The sequence below is a fragment of the Ictalurus punctatus genome, chromosome 8 (genome assembly GCF_001660625.3).
Source record: "Ictalurus punctatus breed USDA103 chromosome 8, Coco_2.0, whole genome shotgun sequence".
Taxonomy (NCBI): domain Eukaryota; kingdom Metazoa; phylum Chordata; class Actinopteri; order Siluriformes; family Ictaluridae; genus Ictalurus; species Ictalurus punctatus.
The window spans coordinates 18,280,332-18,299,241 of NC_030423.2; the positions used below are offsets into that span (position 1 = coordinate 18,280,332).

At 42.6% G+C, this 18,910-nt stretch overlaps 1 protein-coding gene across 2 annotated transcripts in view; it reads left to right on the top strand.

Moving 5' to 3' along the window:
* znrf1 (zinc and ring finger 1) overlaps positions 1–17,972 on the top strand; it is a 56,599-nt gene extending 38,627 nt beyond the window's left edge. Inside the window, exons 3-5 of one of the 2 annotated variants that reach the window (XM_017474779.3) lie at positions 11,407–11,512; positions 13,264–13,352; positions 16,543–17,972. In XM_017474779.3, the coding sequence (XP_017330268.1) occupies positions 11,407–11,512; positions 13,264–13,321 (164 nt within the window). In that variant the 3' untranslated portion in view covers positions 13,322–13,352; positions 16,543–17,972. The other variant, XM_017474778.3, reaches the window with a different exon arrangement.
* Positions 17,973–18,910: the final 938 nt, after the last annotated feature.

Below are 18,910 nucleotides of genomic sequence, written 5' to 3' on the forward strand. Positions count from 1 at the left end.
AAATCTTGCATGATTAACAGAATTATAGGATTGCCTTTTCCAAAAAGGACTTCTTCCAACTGGTCCAAAGGAAACAACCTTAGAAGACAGAATGGGATAATGTCATTATGGAAATATAAAAGTTTCCTAAAAATAAGCCCACACATGCAGCCTTGTCTACACAGAGCCATGATAATATCTGAAACCCATGTTGATATCATTGTGTTGAATTATCTTCATCAGGTGTGGACAAATGATAAATTCATTATCTATTCCACCAATAAGTCAACAAGCTGGCCAGCGTTTGGGCTATGAACCGTCCTCACGTCACAAAAGATATTCAAGTCTGTCAAGTGTCTTTATTTTCAGTCAATATGTTTAACCGTGTAATGACTGTTACTTACAGCAGGGGAGTTTACCTACAGAGCAGCTTTGATTTGCTTGCTCATCCGTGCACTGTTATTAATTAAAAAATGACCAGATTATTCAAATCTTTCTACCATCGTCCTGCCTCGGCAGTGTGTATCTTGTAGCAGGCGGTGAGATTCAAAACAAGTAGTGCGGTATGTGAAGAGAGTTACATGTGAACATATATGCTACATAAAAATCCGTAGTTTTGCAAATATCTGCTGATACAGCATATAATTATTATTGGCACTTCCCTATTTCCTTGTTTTGGTCTCTTCTTCCTCTCTCTGTGCGCCCTTTTCCCGTTTCCCTCTCTCTCTCTCTCTCTCTCTCTCTCTCTCTCTCTCTCTCTCTCTCCATCTAATACTTTCTCTGGTATTTGTGGTGCAAAATGGTGTAGTTTTAAAAACCCTACTGTGGTTTAAAAAAATCCACGTAAGTGGTGGTGATGGTTTTTTGGGGTTTTTTTCCCCCTCCATATTGATTTTGATGCCAGTAACTTCATTTCTGAATTACCTGCATATTGACTGATCTCCATTACATTATGTGTATATTGGCTGGAGCAGACGTAAAGCCTGAGAGCAAGCATGCCAAGAAATGGTTTTGGGTCAGATGGGACCACAGGCAACGCATTTGAGGTTGAGGATGTTTGTGAATCAAGTTCATTCGTGTAAGCTTTAGTTAAAGATGTTGGTCAGGGACGAATTACTGATCGGAACTACTGGGCACCGGGGTCCTGGCCACTTGGAGGGCCTCAGCTAGCAAAGATGTAAAGTTCATGATTAGACTATTACACTGTCACACACACACTATACAAAGGACACGAGTCAATTGATGGTAAAATCAGTAAAATTACAGAATCTGAAATAAATTCTGAAATGTTATTGGTGTGTGGTTCTGAATTTGTAACCAATGAGTTGTCAGTTGGTGGACTGTTTTTAACTGGAGCTGGATAAGCAGATATTGATAACCGTAAAACCACACCAAGTGTGTCAATGATTTTAAAATGAGAAACAAGCCCAAATGGGTCTGATTAAAAACCGAACTCAGAACTAAAATGGTGCTGAAGATGAATCTGCATGTGCTCACTGCTGGACAATGAGTCTGAGCGTGTTCAAGAGCTTGACTTTGTCGAGTTGTTAAAGGAGTTTGTGAGCTGAAAAGCAAGAAAGGAGCCAAGCAAAGGGAAAACTGCCTTCTGTGCATCAACTAAACTAGTCAAAGGCTCATTAAGGATGGGTAATATAATAATGTACACCGATCAGCCATAACATTAAAACCACTGACTGGTGACCTGAATAACATTCTCGTTACAGTGGCACCTGTCAACGGGTGGGATATCTTGGGGAGTGTACAGTCAGTTCTCAAAGTTGACGTGCTAGAAGCAGGAAAAATGGGCAAGTGTAAGGATCTGAGCGATTTTGACAAGGGCCAAATTGTGATGGCTAGACAACTGGGTCAGAGCATCTCCAAAGCGGCAAGTCTTGTGGGATGTTCCCAATATGCAGTGGTTAGTACCTACCAAAAGTGGACCAAGGAAGAACAGCCGGTGAACTGGCGACAGGGTCATGGGAACCCATGGTGAAGGCTAAACGTTTTTCCAATCCCACAGAAGAGTTCCCATTACTGTAGTTCCCATGCTGAACCCTGTCCACCGCTGAAAGTACCTACATTGGGCACATCAGAACTGGACCTTGGAGTAATGGAAGAAGGTGGCCTGGTCTGATGTTATCTTTTACATTGTGTGGACGGCCAGGTGCGTGTGCATTGCTTACCTGGGGAAGAGATGGCACCAGGATGCACTATGGGAAGAAGGCAAGTTGGCGGAGATGGTATGATGCTCTGGGAAATGTTCTACTGGGAAACCTTGGGTCCTGGCATTCATGTGGTTATTACTGACACGTACCACCTATCTAAACATTGTTTCCAACCAAGTACACTACTTCATGGCAACAGTATTCCCTAATGGCAGTGGGCTCTTTCAGCAGTATAATGCTTCCTGCCACACTACTAAAATTGTTCAGGAATGGTTTGAGGAACATGACAAGAATTTAAATCTATAGCTGTCTTCACAAAGTAAGCTCCGGTGTGGTCCAGGTGGAACATTTTGCACCAGTGATTGATCACCAGAGAGTGGGTCATCTTCAGCACATAGTTTAGGAAAATGAACAAGGTGAAGATGCACCTGAGAAAGTTACAGCTCATACTAGTAAGCTCAGCTTAGTACGGCTAAATCTGATGACCAAGCAGAATGGCTAAATTTATTGTGTGATACACAAGGTAAGATACTTTCAAACTTTAGACGGATGTTTTATTATTTTAGGCAGCGTCTTCTGCTCTTGAGATAAAGTCTGTACCATTTAGAACACTCCACAAGGACAGCTGTCCTGTAAGGACAAATCACGCTGCTCACTTTCTTGGAGAAAGTGCTGAAAAACATGGCAGACTGAGTGTAGAGCTTCCAGGATTCATTTTCTGTGTGTGTGTGTGTGTATAGTGTTTAACACCCCAGGCTTTATTGATGATGTTGATGGAATGAAGCAGGTCTTAACACGATGTGTATTTGAGGCCTCTGCTCTGTTTCAGTCAGCTCTAACACACACACACATACACACAAACTCCAGTAAATTCTCACTTCTTCTTTTATGCTGCTGTGGAAAGGAAGAAGATTAAAAGGTAAACTGAGCAGTGAGACCCCCCCACGTTCATTAACATCACACAGCTTTTCCAACGCAGCAAGTTGGAGATGACGACTGATGAAATGTCCTGATATCAGAGAATTATTGAGGTGAAGTGAAGTCTGTTATTTTCAGGTATCAGGGTGTATTCTCACTTTCACCACTCTTACTGACGACTGATTTAAATACGGAGGCGTTGTGTGTTTAGCTTCCTTATGACTGGAGGATCGCTATGTCAATAACTTTACTGTTTACATAGGCACACATCTGTAGTCGACTGTTCTGCAGCTGTTGCAGTGGCCACATCTTAAAGGCTCATTGACACTTTAAATAAAAACGAGTCCGAGCACTAGACCCATGACCATATGCATAATGTCTCTCCTCTCTATATAAACACCACAAATAACATTCCATGTTAGTGACCTCAGTAAAGAACCGTATATAGGCCTAGCCTAAACTGTTATTTCTGCTTGTTGTCATGATTACAAAGTATGTATGAGGGAGGTTTATTTAAAATGAATCTAGAACTGCTTACATTTTTTTACTTACAATAGATGAGTCCAGACTCTTTAATGGATCTACATTACTCTGTCTGTCTCTCCCTCTCTCTCTCACTCTCTCTCTCTTTGTCTCCTTTACTTGAATTTCTCCCCCTCTGTTTCTTTTTCTCTCTGTCACCTCTGTTGTTTTCTTTCCATCTCTCTTTCTATATTTCTGTCTGTCGTTCTGTCTCTCCATCTGTTTGCCTATTACTGTATTTTTTTCTCTCCCCATCTCTTTCTTTTTGTCTCTGTCTGTACTCGTCTCTGTCTTTTTCTCTTTGTTCCCTCCTCTGTTTTTGTCTGTCTGTCCCTCTGTCTCTTTCTATCCCTCTCCATCTTCCTCTCCTTTTCTTGCATGCTCGCTCTCTCTCTCTCTCTCTCTCTCTCTCTCTCTCTAACCCCCTTCTATCTCCTTCTCATATTCTTGCATGCCTTCTCTCTCTCACTCTCTTCTATCTCCTTCACCTATTCTTGCACTCTCCTGTGCTCCTTCTGTCTCTCTCTAGTTCTAGTTTCCCTTCTCATTCTATTAGCTAAATGTAAATTCTGTTTTAAGAGATCGTGCACTGGTCAGCTTACCTGGGATTTTCAGAACGCACACACACACGTACGCACACGCTTACACACACGCATACGCGCGCACACATACGCACAGGGATTAGTTTGTGTGTGACTCGAACACTCCTGGGATTAAAAATGTAACCTAAACAATTACTCTTGTAAAACTTAATGTTGTAGCTGCACTCGACATGTCAGGAGTGTGTGACATCAAATCAGTAGTGTATAAAAACATGCGCACCTACTGATTAGGAGGAAGTTTGTCAGGATAGGACTGCTGCTTACCAGTCAATTCTTCATTACACACTTCCTAACACACTCGCATCCAGGAAAGGAAACCGAGGCCAACAGGGGACTGAAACTCTCTCTCTCTCTCTCTCTCTCTCTCTCTCTCTCTCTCTCTCTCTCTCACACACACACACACACACACACACACACACACACACACACACACACACACACACACACACACACACACACACACACACTCTGTCTTTCTACAGCCTGATACACAGCTAAATCACAGGCTCCAAGCTAGCAAGCTCAGGCCAGTGTGCGAGATGAAACCATAGTTATAGGTTACAAATGCCATAGCCCGGGCAGACTTCCCTGTGTTCCAGTGTTTTCTCTCCCTCCTGTGGGTGGGTGTGTGTGTGTGTCTCGGTGTAGCACTCCAGTTCATGCCCAGCCTGATTGAAGATTGATGTCACCTGGTTCTCATCTACTCATCCAAACTGCAGCATTTATAAACCCTTCTTTTTCAGCCACTCATCGCCAGATTGTTCCAGCTTCAGTTACACTTCCGGCCTTCCTCGCTTTTGTTTCCCGTCATGTCCAGTGTTTTTTGTTGAGTGTCCCTGTGCTTATCCTGTCTGTTTCTCCTCGTGTTCCAGGTTCGCTGCTCACGCTGCCTGTCTGCTCACTCTCTGCACACTTCCTGCTGCGCTCAGCCCCGCTATCCGTTCCTTCGTGGCGTATTGGCTGTGCGCTCGTCTCTCACACAGCGGATGCGAATTCGAATCCCGACCCCGACTATTCATTATCATATTCCTTTACCATTTACCCCAGTTTCCACTACCCTTCAATAAATCCTGCTAACTTTCAGTCGTGTGTGTGTGTGTGCATTTGGTTCCCCTCTCTGTGTTCCACATAACAGAACAATCTGGCTAACATGGAGCCATCAGAGCCAGCTCCCCTGCAGTCAGCCCTGTCTCATTAAGGAACCCTCCTGGATCAACATGAACTACAACTTTGCGCACTTCAGGCCATGATGGACCAACTTGGGCTCCTCACCCAGCAACTAAACAGCATCCTTCCCCAACTGGCCCAGACACCCTGTGGCCCCCATCCCAGTCAGCCTGCCCTGGTGGTCCAATCTGCTGCCTCTCCCAGTCTACCATAAGGGGAAACAATCCAGGGGAAGGAGGCTGCCAGACACTGTCCCTCCGCCAGGGGTCCCTTCAGTGTGGCAGAGTACTCTGTGGAGTTTCAGGTCCTGGCTGCTGAGTCAGGCTGGAATGAAGAGGCGCTCCATGGAGTGTTTGTGAACAGACTCAGCAAGTGCATGAAGGATGAACTAGCCCTGAAGGTCAAGCCAGACTCCCTCGACCAACTAATCTCCCTGGCTTTCATGTTGGATAACCGCATACGGGAGCAGCGCAAAGATAGAGCCAGCCAACCCCAGGCACTTTTCACCTCTAGTTCTCTTCTGCATTCATCTGCCAGTCCTGCCCCTGAGCCTCATCTCCATCCCAGAATTATGTCACCTAACTCCAAGTCACCCTGGGAAGAACCCATGCAGCTGGGTCGGACCCGGCTTACGCCTGCTGAGCGGAGTAGACCGGCGCATGCTTCTGTTATGCTTGGCTAACTGCTCCTTGCATTTAGGGGGGGGGGGGGGGGTTCACCAGTAGAGCGGGGGCTACTGGTGAGCCAAACAGCTGCTACTCCTGACCCCCGTCCTGCTTTCAGATTTTTATTCCTGCCACCCTGTGCTACAACCAGCTCTCCGTTCCCCTCCTCGCACTTATCGACTCAGGTGCCGAAGATAACTTCCTGGATAAGGAGTTGGCGTCACACTCCGGCCTACCCATTGAGTCCCTGGATCCTCGCATTACTGTCAACACCCTGGATGGGAAATTCCTGGCCCTGGTTCCTCAACTCTGCCTTTGAGCTGCTGCATGGGGCCACTATTCACAAATTTGGACCTGTGGAACGCATACCACCTGGTCAGGATCAGAGCAGGGGACAAGTGGAAGACTGCATTCAACACCCCTCTAGGCCACTTTGAATACCTGGTCATGCCTTTCGGCCTCACCAATGCCCCAGCTGTGTTTCAAGTTCTCGTCAACTACGTATTCCAGGACTTCCTGAATCGCTTTGTGTTTGTTTATTTCTATGATATTCTCCCGTGTGTTCACTGAGCACACTCTCAATATCCATCGTCCTGCAGCAGCTTCTGGAGAACCGCTTGTTTGTCAAAGCTGAAAAGTGAGTTTCATGTTCCCACAGTCACATTCCTCGGGTACATCATTGAGAGCATGCGAGTTAAGGCTGAACCTGAGAAGATCTGGGCTGATCCAGGTAATGGTCTTCCTGGTTGTCTGTTTTTCCCTGACTCTGTACCTTCTCAGGTCCTCCAGTGGGGTCACTGCTCCTGAGTTTGCCTGCCACCCCGGCTGCAATCGCACCCTAGGCCTGCTAAAGCGGCGTTTCTGGTGGCCAACCATGGAAGCAGACACCCGGGCCTTCATCAATTCCTGTACTGTGTGCACTAGGAGCAAAGCCTCACACCGTCCGCTGGCCGGCCTGCCGCAACCCTTGCCTGTTCCCAACTGCACCTGGTTCCATATTGCCTTAGACTTCGTCACTGGTCTAACTCCCTCGCAAGATAAACCCACCATCCTGACCGTTATAGATCGTTTTTCTAAGGCAGTACACTTTATTGCTTTCCCCAAGCTCCCCACAGCCCATGAGACTGCAGACCTTGTGACTACATACTTCTTCTGGCTACATAGTCTCCCCCAGGACATAGTGTCTGACCGTGGACCCCAGTTCGTTTCCCAGGTATGGAAGACTTTCTGTAATACTCTAGGGGACACTGTGAGTCTCTCTTCGGGTTTTCATCCCCAGATGAATGGCCAAGCAGAGTGGGCTAATCAGGGATTGGAAGCAGCGCTGCGATGTCACCACCAACAACCCCTCCACCTGGAGCTCTCAGATTCCCTGGATTGAGTATGCACGCAACTCTCTGTCCAGTACTGCCAGTGGTGTGTCCCCTTTTATGTGTTCCCTGGTTTATGAGTCACCCAAGGAGGCCTGTTCTGCCCTGCTCTGCTCTGGTGACTCTAACCAGCACCTGGCTGACTGTTGTTGTACTCCCGCACCTAGCTACCAGCCAGGCCAAAAGATATGGCTCTCATCTAAAGACATTCCCCTCAAGGACAGTTCCAAGAAACTCGCCCCTCGTTATCTAGGCACATTTAAGATTGAGAATGTCATTAATCCCTCTCTTGCCATCTATCTCTAACTCCAATTATGTATGTATAACTCTCCACCTTACATCATCTGTCTCTCTCTCTCTCTCTCTCTCTCTCTCTCTCTCTCTCTCTCTCTCTCTCTCTCTCTCTCTCTGTTATTGTTATAACTGGATACTAATACATTATTTGGTTTGAACAGATAATAAATACAGATGAATCAGTAGGTGGTGTAGTGTGGTTTTTTTTTTCTTTTTTCTTTTTTTCTTTTCGTGTGTGGTTTTTTAGGAGGCATGCCAGAAAGCTTCAGAATAAGTGCATGCATTAGGATCCTACCAGACAAAACTAAAACAAGTTATGCAAGTGTCAGGATTTTACTCTAATGTGGAACTTCGAGAATGGCTTGCTGAAGCACATGAGGATGGTTGCCAGGTTTCTGGAAATTCCCACTACAACTCAAAATCCACATTTCTATCCAGACACCGGAAAAGGTATCTGCTTGCGTTGAGATTCTGCAGTATGGAAGCAGTGGACACTGCGCTATCCCATAAGTCAACGGGACTTGTGCTGATGGGAATAGCTGTCAGAATAAAAAATGGCGGAAGGCAGCACGTTAGCTGTTTTTAAGTTGTAGGTCAAATGACAATGCCAATATGGCGGAGGTAGTATGTCCGGCTTGTTTGTATTACACACACATATTGCTTAGTACATATCGTATCATCGGCCGAGCAGTTAATTGTGGTAAACATTTCTGATTTGCAATGAATGGACAAACAGATTCAGTTTTGGCCCAAATTAAAGCCTTACTGCCTTACTGAGCTCCAAAATAAAACCATATTTCTGTATAAACCAAAGGACTATGCACTCATACAGTATATTGAGCTGCTGCTCAGTTGTTACATTTATTATGGATAAGTAAATCTAGCAAAATATTATTAGTTGGCTATTGTCAAATGTAGCCTAAATAACAGGTTGTTCATTTGGGAAAGGCATTGTTGCTTCGAAGTATAGTTAACTTTCTCACTCAGTCACATTAGACAGAAGATAGAAAGCTTTCCAGAAATGTCAACAGTTAAATACAATTATAATACACTCATGTACTGCAAATTGCTATATATATCTATATATATATTTGTTTTGTTTTTTTTGTAAATGAAAATGTCCTCTGTTTTCAGTTTTTAGTAAGTTAGGTTGTAGGGTTAAAAAAATAATAATAATATCAGGTATAGACTGCACAGTTCTGGTTTTAAATTGAATTGGGGAAAAGGTATGTGTGTATGTATGTAATGTTTATTTATGTATATAATATATACCTATATATGCACACATACACAAATAGAAACATTAGCAGGCAGTGAATGTAGTGGCTAATTGCAAACTTGTACACTAGTACCATCTACTTGTGTGTTTTACATGTGTGTTTTAGTTAGAAAAGTTTTTTATATTTTATCGGTCTGGTAGTCCTACAAACAGTGACAACACCCGAGACAAGTTTTATGATAAATCCAACTTTTTCTGATCATGTCATACATTGATGCGTGCCAAAATTACTGAAAGAACCGAGTTTCACTTTGTAGTGTATTTTTGTAGGTTTGATAGGTTTTGAAAGTAACATGAAAGCAAAGTAATTAGTAATCTGATTCCTTTTTTTTTTTTTTTTCTTTTTACATGCAGTAGTCAGTAATGTAATCAGATAACAATTTTAATAGTAATCTGTAGTGGATTACTTTTTTGAGTAATTTACCCAACACTGATGCACTTCCAGTTATCTTGTAATTTAGTACACAACCAAACATGTATCTAGGTACTTGTCAGGGCCTTTTATATAGTTTTTAATCTGTTTCCAAATTTTTTGTGCATTATTCATAACAAATTGATCATCATATAGAGATGCATTTATTTTTTGGGAGCTGTTAAGATGGGTTGGGAGAGATGTCTTGTTGCAGAAGAGTTGTTCCATCTTAAGCCAAGAAGGATCCCTACACACCTCAGACTCCTTTTTCCACCATGAAAAAACATTAAGGTTTGCTGCCCAGTAATAATACTTAAACTGTGGTAAGCAAAACCCGCCCTCTCTTTCACTTTTACACAAGTGCTGCTTAGATATTTGCACATTCTTTTAATCCCACAAAAATACCACAATTGCTCCATCTAATTGTTTAAATAGGCTTTGTGGTATAAAATGGGGAATTGCCTGAAATTCACCTGGATTTTTATGTTTTTTAATTTTTTAATAAAGTTTAAAAGTTTAAGAACTGGGATTGATATTGATTGTAACCGGCGTTAGCTCACCTTTCTCCCAGTTAATTTTAAATCCGGAAAAGGATCCAAATTCTTTTATCAAGGACAGATCATTAGTGATGGACTTGAGGGTTGGAAATGTACAATAGTATGTCATGGTATAAATATTTTGAGCACTAAACAGATACAGACAATGGCATTGATAGACATCCCTTCTGTATTTCTGTCTTTGCCTTAATCCTGTACCTTAAGAGCTCTCTCACTCACGAACACACACACTGTCTTGACTTCTAGCTGTCCTTTTCTACTTTGAGTGCTCTCTCCCTCTCTCTCTCACTCTGTCTCTCTGCCTCTCCCTATATCTATCTTTCTCACCCTCCAACTTTGTCCCATAATTCCATAACCTCAAGTGCCCCCCTCCTTCTCTCTCTCTCTCTCTCGCTTTCTCTCGCTTTCTCTCTATCTCTTTAATAAAGTGTGTAAAGACGGCATACTGTACCACTGACCTCAGAAGATAAAAGTAGTGCAGATGAGATTCTGCCAATTTATGGAACGTGTGTGTGTGTGTGTGTGTGTGTGTGTGTGTGTGTGTGTGTGTGTATGTGTGTGGAACAATTCAGAAGGTTGTGCTGATAGCATTTACAGTTAGCTAGTGACTTAACTTCCAAATATAGAATTCCTCTAGACTGCATTAGCTGTTAGACTAATTCTAAACTGGTCTGTCACACACACACACACACACACACACACACATGCATGCAAAGCCACACAGCCGCACAGGTGTTTCCAAGGGAAGTGGCGAGTCTTAATAAAGAGAACGTGTGGGTCGTTGTTCTTGTATGTTTCCTGGCTTTGCGAAAAACATGTTTACCAGTTGTGATTTAGATAACATTGTGTCTGTGTGTGTGCGCGTGCGTCTATGTATATGTGTGTGCGTGTGTGTTCGCCTGTCCTCAGATATCAGCTTAAAGCAAAAGAACTGCAGGTTTCAACATGCGTCTGAGGACATGTACTCGTCCTCTTCGCCACATGGTTGACTATGAAGATACAGGATTGTTCTCCACACCGCCCCCTGCTGTCAGCACAGTCTCAGCTCAGCTCTCTCTCTCACACACATACACTGCGTTTCAGCCGATAATGGTGATCATGATGAAATTAAGTGATCGGGACGTGTGTAATTAAAGGGCAGAGGGTGGTGCGGTAACCTTCTGCTAACCTTTTTCCACTGGTCACTGATATGGTCAGCTGTGTATGGTTTCAGTTGGGAAAAAGGCCTCAGGGTTGCGGGCGTGTGACATTGATCTGATTTGGCCTTTTGCAGTAATGTACATGACTCTTTATCCCAGATTGCAGCCTGCAGGAACTTATTCAGTAGTGCAGTCTCTCTGATCCGTCAGGACGAGGTGAAGAATAATGTTGTATTTTACACAGACACATGTTCGGGAAACCGTTAATAAACTGATAAGGTGCTCATTTTATTTCCCAACTTGCATGTAACAAAGAGTTTTTTGTGTGTGTGTGTAGATGACGTGTTGGCAAGAGACGCAGGCGAGTGTGTGATCTGTCTGGAGGAGCTACAACAGGGAGACACCATCGCTAGACTTCCGTGCCTCTGCATCTATCACAAAAGGTAAACACAAGCATGATAATGCTTGTACTAATCCCTGTACTTTTTCTCCTCTCCAGTTTTGTGTATTTGTTATTCTCCTCCAGATAACTTATTCATTCTTTTGTAGTGGCATTTCTATCTAGCCAAATTTACTTCAGGTACTGTTACTGACTGTAGCGCTGTATTGTTTGCTCCTTCCCCTCAGTCAGTAGAAAGGGATTACTATAGGATCATGACTGGCCAGGTATTATTATAGCAGTGACCCTGACATGTTGCTGGCTTCATATACCTGAACTTTAAGATTCATACAATTCACCAAATTCTAATATTTGGTTGCATATCCCTTGTTTGCAATAACTGCATCAAGCCTGCGACTCACTGACATCACCAAATTGTTATCTTCTTTTGTGATACCTTTTCACGCTTTTACCGCAGCCTCGTTTAGTTGTTGTTTGTTTCAGGGGGTTTCTCACTTCAGTCTCCTAGTCAGGAGGTGAAATACTGCTAAACTGGGTTAAGGTCTCGTGATTAACTTGAGTTAAAATAAAAGTCTGAAATTTCTTTACTAATTCCCATCTGGCTTTCTGATTCTTATTGCTGATGAGTGGTTTGCATCTTGTGTTATAGCCTCTGTGTTTCTGTTCTCAACGTCATCTTCGAACACTGGATTGTGATACCTTCACCTCTGCTCTGTGGAGGTTGTTGGTGATGTCACTGACTGTTGTTTTTGGGTTTTTCTTCACAGCTCTCAAAATGTTTGTCATCAGCTATTGTTGATTTCCTTGGCTGACCCATTCAGTGTTGTTACTCAGTACACTAATGGTTTCTTTCTTCTTCAGGGCATTGCAAATTTTTGTATTGACTATGCCCAATGTTTGTGCAGTGCATCTGATAGATTTTCCTTCTTTTCTCAGCTTTAAAATGGCTTGCTTTTCTCCCATAGACAGCTCTCTGATCTTCATGTTGGCTTATCCTTTTTAAACAACAAATGCAGTTTTCACAGGTGAACTGAGAGTAGACATTCAGAGCTATTTATTGTTTGTTTAATCAAACAGGACACACCTGGGTCAAACAAACACCTGTCAATCACATGTTCCATTATTCTTGCTCACCTACAAATTGAGTGGTCTGATACAAAATGTGCTTATGTTCTATGTCATTTAACACATCTACATATACATACCAGGAAATAAAAGCTGAAAATTCTAAACTCTCTTTTCATGTACATCTTTTGATCTCACACCCAAATGTCTTCAGTCTACAGCAAAAACAAATGAATTAGCCTTGCCGTTCCAGTAGTTTAGGAGGGGACTGTATATTGATTTTGCAGAGGCCTGACCAATGATCCTGAGACCCTGGGAATCTCGCAGAACTTTTCAAACGTGACTCAAATTCAGACCCGATGATCCTCTAGTGGCATTAGTGTGTGTACCTCTGATATGAGGGTATCAGGTGGAGTAGACATGCTTGGTGGAGAAATAGTCCACGAACCAAAAATCTCCACCAAGTAGCAGTGCTGTGGTTAGGAACAGATGCTTGTAAAGGGCAGAAAAGAATTAACACACATTATGCAATGAAAAAGATGGATACTGTTGTCTAACCTTACCCTATTATTTTCTTCTTCTTGTTGTTGTTTCTCTTCTTTTGTTGTTGTTGATGATAAAATAAAGGAGTACTAAGCATATTTAAATCATGTTTAAAAAAGGGAGTATGTGTTTATTTCCAATATTAACCAACATATCGTGTGTGTGTGTGTGTGTGTGTGTGTCTAGCTGTATAGACACATGGTTTGAGATCAACCGCTCCTGCCCAGAGCATCCTTCTGACTGACCTCCATTCCCTCATACTACTGCTGAGAAAGGTGAGATTTTTCTGGAACACTCCTAGATCAGTACATTACACATCATTCACAGGTGAGGTCATTCTGCCATGCAGAATCTGCTAAATGTTATGTTTTTTATTTAGTACTGCCCTGAATAAGCTATTTCACATAAAAGATCTTTACACATAGTCCACAAGACACAATAATAACTGAATTTACACACAGGAATCAGTTTATATACGCTTGATTCTTAATAATGTGTGCTGTTACTTGGATGATCAACAATTGTTTTTATGTTTTGTAATACACAACTGTTACAAAAGGTGCAAACATTCACTGATGCTAAAGAAGGCAACACTACATTGCAGTTTTTCCTCGATTGCTTCAACACATTTGTCCACTCTGACATCACATTTTCAGACCAGTTAACATGCAGGCTAAACTGAAGCTCACTGGCCAAAATAACTCCTTTTGTTTGCAAAATGCTCGAACGCTCACAAAGCATTACCAACATGCAACAAAAGGACATATTTCCATCAAACACGACAACTTGTGGTGAAATTAATGTATTCTTTCAATCAATCATTACACAACGGACAACAAAATACAGCTACCAGTTTTCATTATGAAATATGATACTTTTCAAACTCAGAAATGCTGAAAACTGGAAAAAAGAAAGAAAAGAAAAAACAACCAAAGGAAACTTGGAAATATCAAAAGGTGGAAATATCAAAATAAATAAATAGAGCTGAAATATTCAGAATTTCACATTTAGTCCAATCGTTCCTGACTATTATGTCACAGGTTCTCATCAACATCGCATTGGATGTTTTCCCTTGCAATGCACCAAGGGAAATACCTCCTTGAATGGCGTATCCATCCCTGGCAGTCCTCCGCACCTATTGCCAGGCAACCAGCATTCATTGCCTCCAGCAGGGACATCTGCTCATATGGCCGGTGATCATACACCTTCCATCTCCAAGCAGAGAAGAACTCCTCAGTTGGGTTCAGAAAAGGAGAGTACGCAATTGGAATTGTATTGTATCATACAGGGCTGTGCTGCAAACCATTCATTCATAGGGTGAGAGTTGTGGAAGGCAACATTTTCCCAAATGATGACATACAGAGTCATGCCAGGCCTCAACAGCCCTCTCTCTTTGGGTGGAACCAATCTTTCATTCAGTGCATCAAGAAATGTTATGAGTTCTGTATTGTATGGGCTGATAGTTGGTATGTGGCAAAGGACACCATCATTGGAGATGGCAGCACACATGGTGATATTGGTGCTCCTCTGACGAGCCCAATGATGCTCCTCCCAAGTCTCCTCACTTTACAGAGGTTGAAGCCAGCTTCCTTTGTTATTACAATAACAAATCCGTACCTGCACATACTGGAAGCTTGCCTCCTCCATGATGTCAGTTTCTCTGTACAGCTGCTTCATTGTGACATGGTTTCGTTTAAGGATTCTATCAATAGTTGCCAAACTCGCACTGTTAATATTTCTAAATGCTCCTTGATCTGCAATTACTCCTGCCTGGATTTCACGCAGTCTGATTGCAATGTTTGCCATGACCATATCTACAATGGCATCCTCCTGTTCAACATTAAAGATCTTTCGTCTGCCACCAGTGTGTGGTAATGTGTGGATTCTAGAAAGTAAAAGCAAAAAGCATGTCAAAATTGACATTGACAGTCACATAAATGGGATTGATGAACCATCTGCATGTACATCATACTGTAGACACAGATGTTCTGTCAAGAGGGCAATACAGTAAAGCTGAAATACACAGTGGTATGCCGTAACATTGTGACTTGCCTGTTTTCGTTCCGAAAAAGCCTGACAATAGATGCCACAGTGCTCCAACTCAGAACGGGCTGGACCCTTTGTCCAGCCTCTCTAAAAGACAAGCCGTGATTGATGACATGGTCAATAATTGTTGGCCGAATTTCATTTGAAACTTGTTCTATTTTCTCCTCTTGCTGTGGCTCCTCCACCAGACATGCAAACTCTTCTTCCTCTGACCCCTTTGCCATGGCCTCTTACTCTCCTTCCGTGCCTTCGGCCTCTTTGATCCATGCTTGCAAGTAGCAACACAGAGGTGGCATCTTTTATAGCTGGATGGTAAATGGCGCACTTATATAGTGCTTTTATCCAAAGCGCTTTACACTGTGTCTCATTCACCCATTCACACACACACACACTCACACACCAGTGGTAGCAGAGCTGCCATGCAAGGCGCTAACTTGCCATCGGGAGGAACTTGGGGTTCAGTGTCTTGCCCAAGGACACTTCAGTATGTAGTCATGTGGGCCGGGAATCGAACCGCCAACCCTACCATAAATGGACAACCCGCTCTACCACCTGATCCACAGCCACCCTGAGGACTGATTGCTGATTGAAGAGTTGTGCACACAAGATCCACACAGGTGCATTAGAGATTCATAATTATGCAAGTACTTTCTATCAGCTGTGAATAGATGTTTTCTTTTTGTTCAACACAGTTAATCCAATAGAATTTGGAGTCTTTCAGTTAGTAACTGAAAGGGTATGAAAAAGGATCCCAGTTTGATTAAGCATGTCTTAATCAAACGGGGGGGTAAACTTTTGAACAGTATGGTGGGTGTAAATTTATTATTTTGTCTTCTGGGAAACGTATAAATATCTGATGTAACAATTAACACCCACCATCCTCTTCAAAAGTTTACACCCCCCGGCATTTAATGTATCGTGCTGCCTTCTTGAGCATCAGTGAATGTTTGCACCTTTTGTAATAGTTGTGTACGAGTCCCTCAGTTGTCCTCAGTGTGAAAAGATGGATCTCAACATCATATAACCGCTGTTGTAAAGGGGTCAAATATGCAGAAGATGCTGGAAACACAAAGAATGTGCAAAGAATTTAACTATTCAGGACAAACAAGGGACTTATGAACAACTATCACAAAACATAAAAGCAGCCACTGATCATCCAGGTAACAACACTCAGTATTAATAATCAAGTGTGTGTAAACTTTTGAACTGGTTCATTTGTGTAAATTCAGTTATTATTGTGTCTTGTGGACTCAGGGCAGAAATAAAAATAAAAAAATACATAATTTAATTATTTTTTTAATTAACATTTTGCAGATTCTGCAAGGAGTATGTAAACTTGGGACCGCAACTATATACTTATATATATATATATATATATATATATCTATATCTCTCTCTCTCTCTCTCTCTCTCTCTCAGGGCACTTTATGGACCTGCACATAGCTATCTGGACACTGATGTAACCAAATAAAACAATCAGTCCTATTTATTCGATCAGATTGGATCAAACCTGCGGCGATGGTGACGCGGAAACCAAATAGAAGAACAGAACACACCGTCGAGTGTTATTTTCACACGTATCCCACAATCCCCTTGCCTGCTCTACTAGCTAGCGACCGTGCTACCCGCTAACTGCCCCCATTTTTGTGACCGACGCTGGATCTTTGTCCCCTGGAGTCTCAGGTCTTCGGAGTTCTCCTGTGATCCTCTGATGTACCTGTCCAACAGGAAGATTGACAAAGGGCTCACAGCTGGAGGAGGGGCCGGGGCCAAACAAAACCAATCAGATGGCCGTGCCAATTGTGGAATATGCTGAATAGATGGGTGTTGCTTGTGCTTCATGTTGTCCTTATTTGAAAATGGGGGTGTGGCATAGGGGCGGGGTTAGGTGTAGAGGCATACCTGGATTATGGGGTTGGAATTCACATGGGTGTGTGTTCTGTGCGCCAAAGCAGGGTGTGTGTGTGTGTGTGTGTGTGAAGTTTACATTTTGCTGTGCTATGAACGTTTCAGTCTGATTTGTGTGTGTGGGTGCGAGTGTGCAGGGGGTGGGGTTGGCAGCATTGGGAATTGAAATTTCCCACTGAGTCACATCGGAACGTTTACTGATATTTCATTTACATTTTCAATTTACAATGTCACTCCAATTCCTCCCATGAGTGTGTGCGTGTGTGTGTGCGCGTGTGTGTTTGTGTGCGTGCTTGCTCGTAGACATCTGGAAAGCTGCTTAATGTCTGGATGTGGAACCACAGACAGACTGGTGTGAAACTGTTGCGAGATACGATCTTCCTCTCCTCTTTTTTTTTCTTTACAATCCTGTGAGAAAACTCTCACAAAAATAAACTCTTGAAGCTCCTGGATGCCTCTGCTGTATAAAGAACATCCGCTATTAGAAAAATGTGAGAATTGTAAGAAAAAAAAAAATCCACAAGGGAAATACGATGGACAGAAACAGCCTGAAAAGGACTGAAGGGTAAGAGGCGGGGCCATGCAAACTGACCACTCAAATGGCAGTCCTGATCCCGCGGGTATGATGAGGTGGGCCTTGCTTGTACTTCGTGTTATCTTCATTGGGAAATGGAGGTGTGGGGTGAGGATGGAAATGATCGCAAAGCGAGTTGGAAAGCAGGAAATGCGCACTTGGTGACGATGGAGCGTCGTTAAGGGACGCTTTCATTTCCTGCTTTCCATCATTTCAATTTTTTTATGGGTAATACATTTCTGAAGATGTGAATGGATGCCTGTTTTTAGGATGTACAAACTTAATTGTCTGATGACTTTGATGTGCAGTCTGTGGGCTGAGTAATACTGATAATGATATCTATAATTAAAAAAGACAAAATAATGGACTTTGTGTATCTCTCCTTCTATGAGACAGTAATGTGCATGTCAATACTTTTTTTTTTTTCTTTTCGGTTTTCACTATGGTGCAGGAAATTACAGATGGTCCAAATGAAGACATACTGTATTAGTACCCATTTAACAACCCACCTACACGAGGAGAGGGGAAAAAAAGGGGGTGTATTGGGGTGGGGATAATTAATAAATGGCTTTAAAATGTGATGAGTCATGAAGATATTTAGGGTTAAACGGTTAGCTAAGATTACCATCCTGAGAAAAGATTCCTAAATGGCATAATTTTCTCAAACGAGAGAAAATGGGACAATTCGCCTAGCCATTGATCATAAGACAGGATGTCAGCAAAGGCTCTCTCCATAGAGTAAACATTAATATACATTTTCCCAGTGGGGCTGCAGAAAAATCTCCAAAAATTGTTTTATCTCTACTATCTCATTTTTCATTTTGTCACTACATTAAATCCACCTCCAAATGGGAAATTCACAATTCAAGGTCACCCTTACGTTCCCCGATCATGAGCTGTAATATGAGCAGAACAGAGTCATGCCTCTTGTACTGAAAAATATGGAGAACCGTTGTGCTTAAAAAGAATGGAGGGGAATAAGTTAGGCGTCATTTTACACAGGTGAATGCGAAGAGCATACAAAAGATGATTAGGTGTACACTGGATTAAACATAATGCTGACATGGGAATCCTGAGTTACAACAGAAAAGCAGTTGCGCGATCATCCGGAGATAGCGAGTTCAGGGAGGGAGGGGTGGCATACCTTATCAATCACAGCGACACTAGCCAGTCATAGGCAATCGTCTGAGAGCTCATGCATGCAGAAAGTGGGTGGATAGTGTGTTCCTCAGAATGTGTTATAGGTAGGAATTGGCCATGACTAACTAAGGGATAAAACTGGGGGGAAATACAAAACTAAATAAA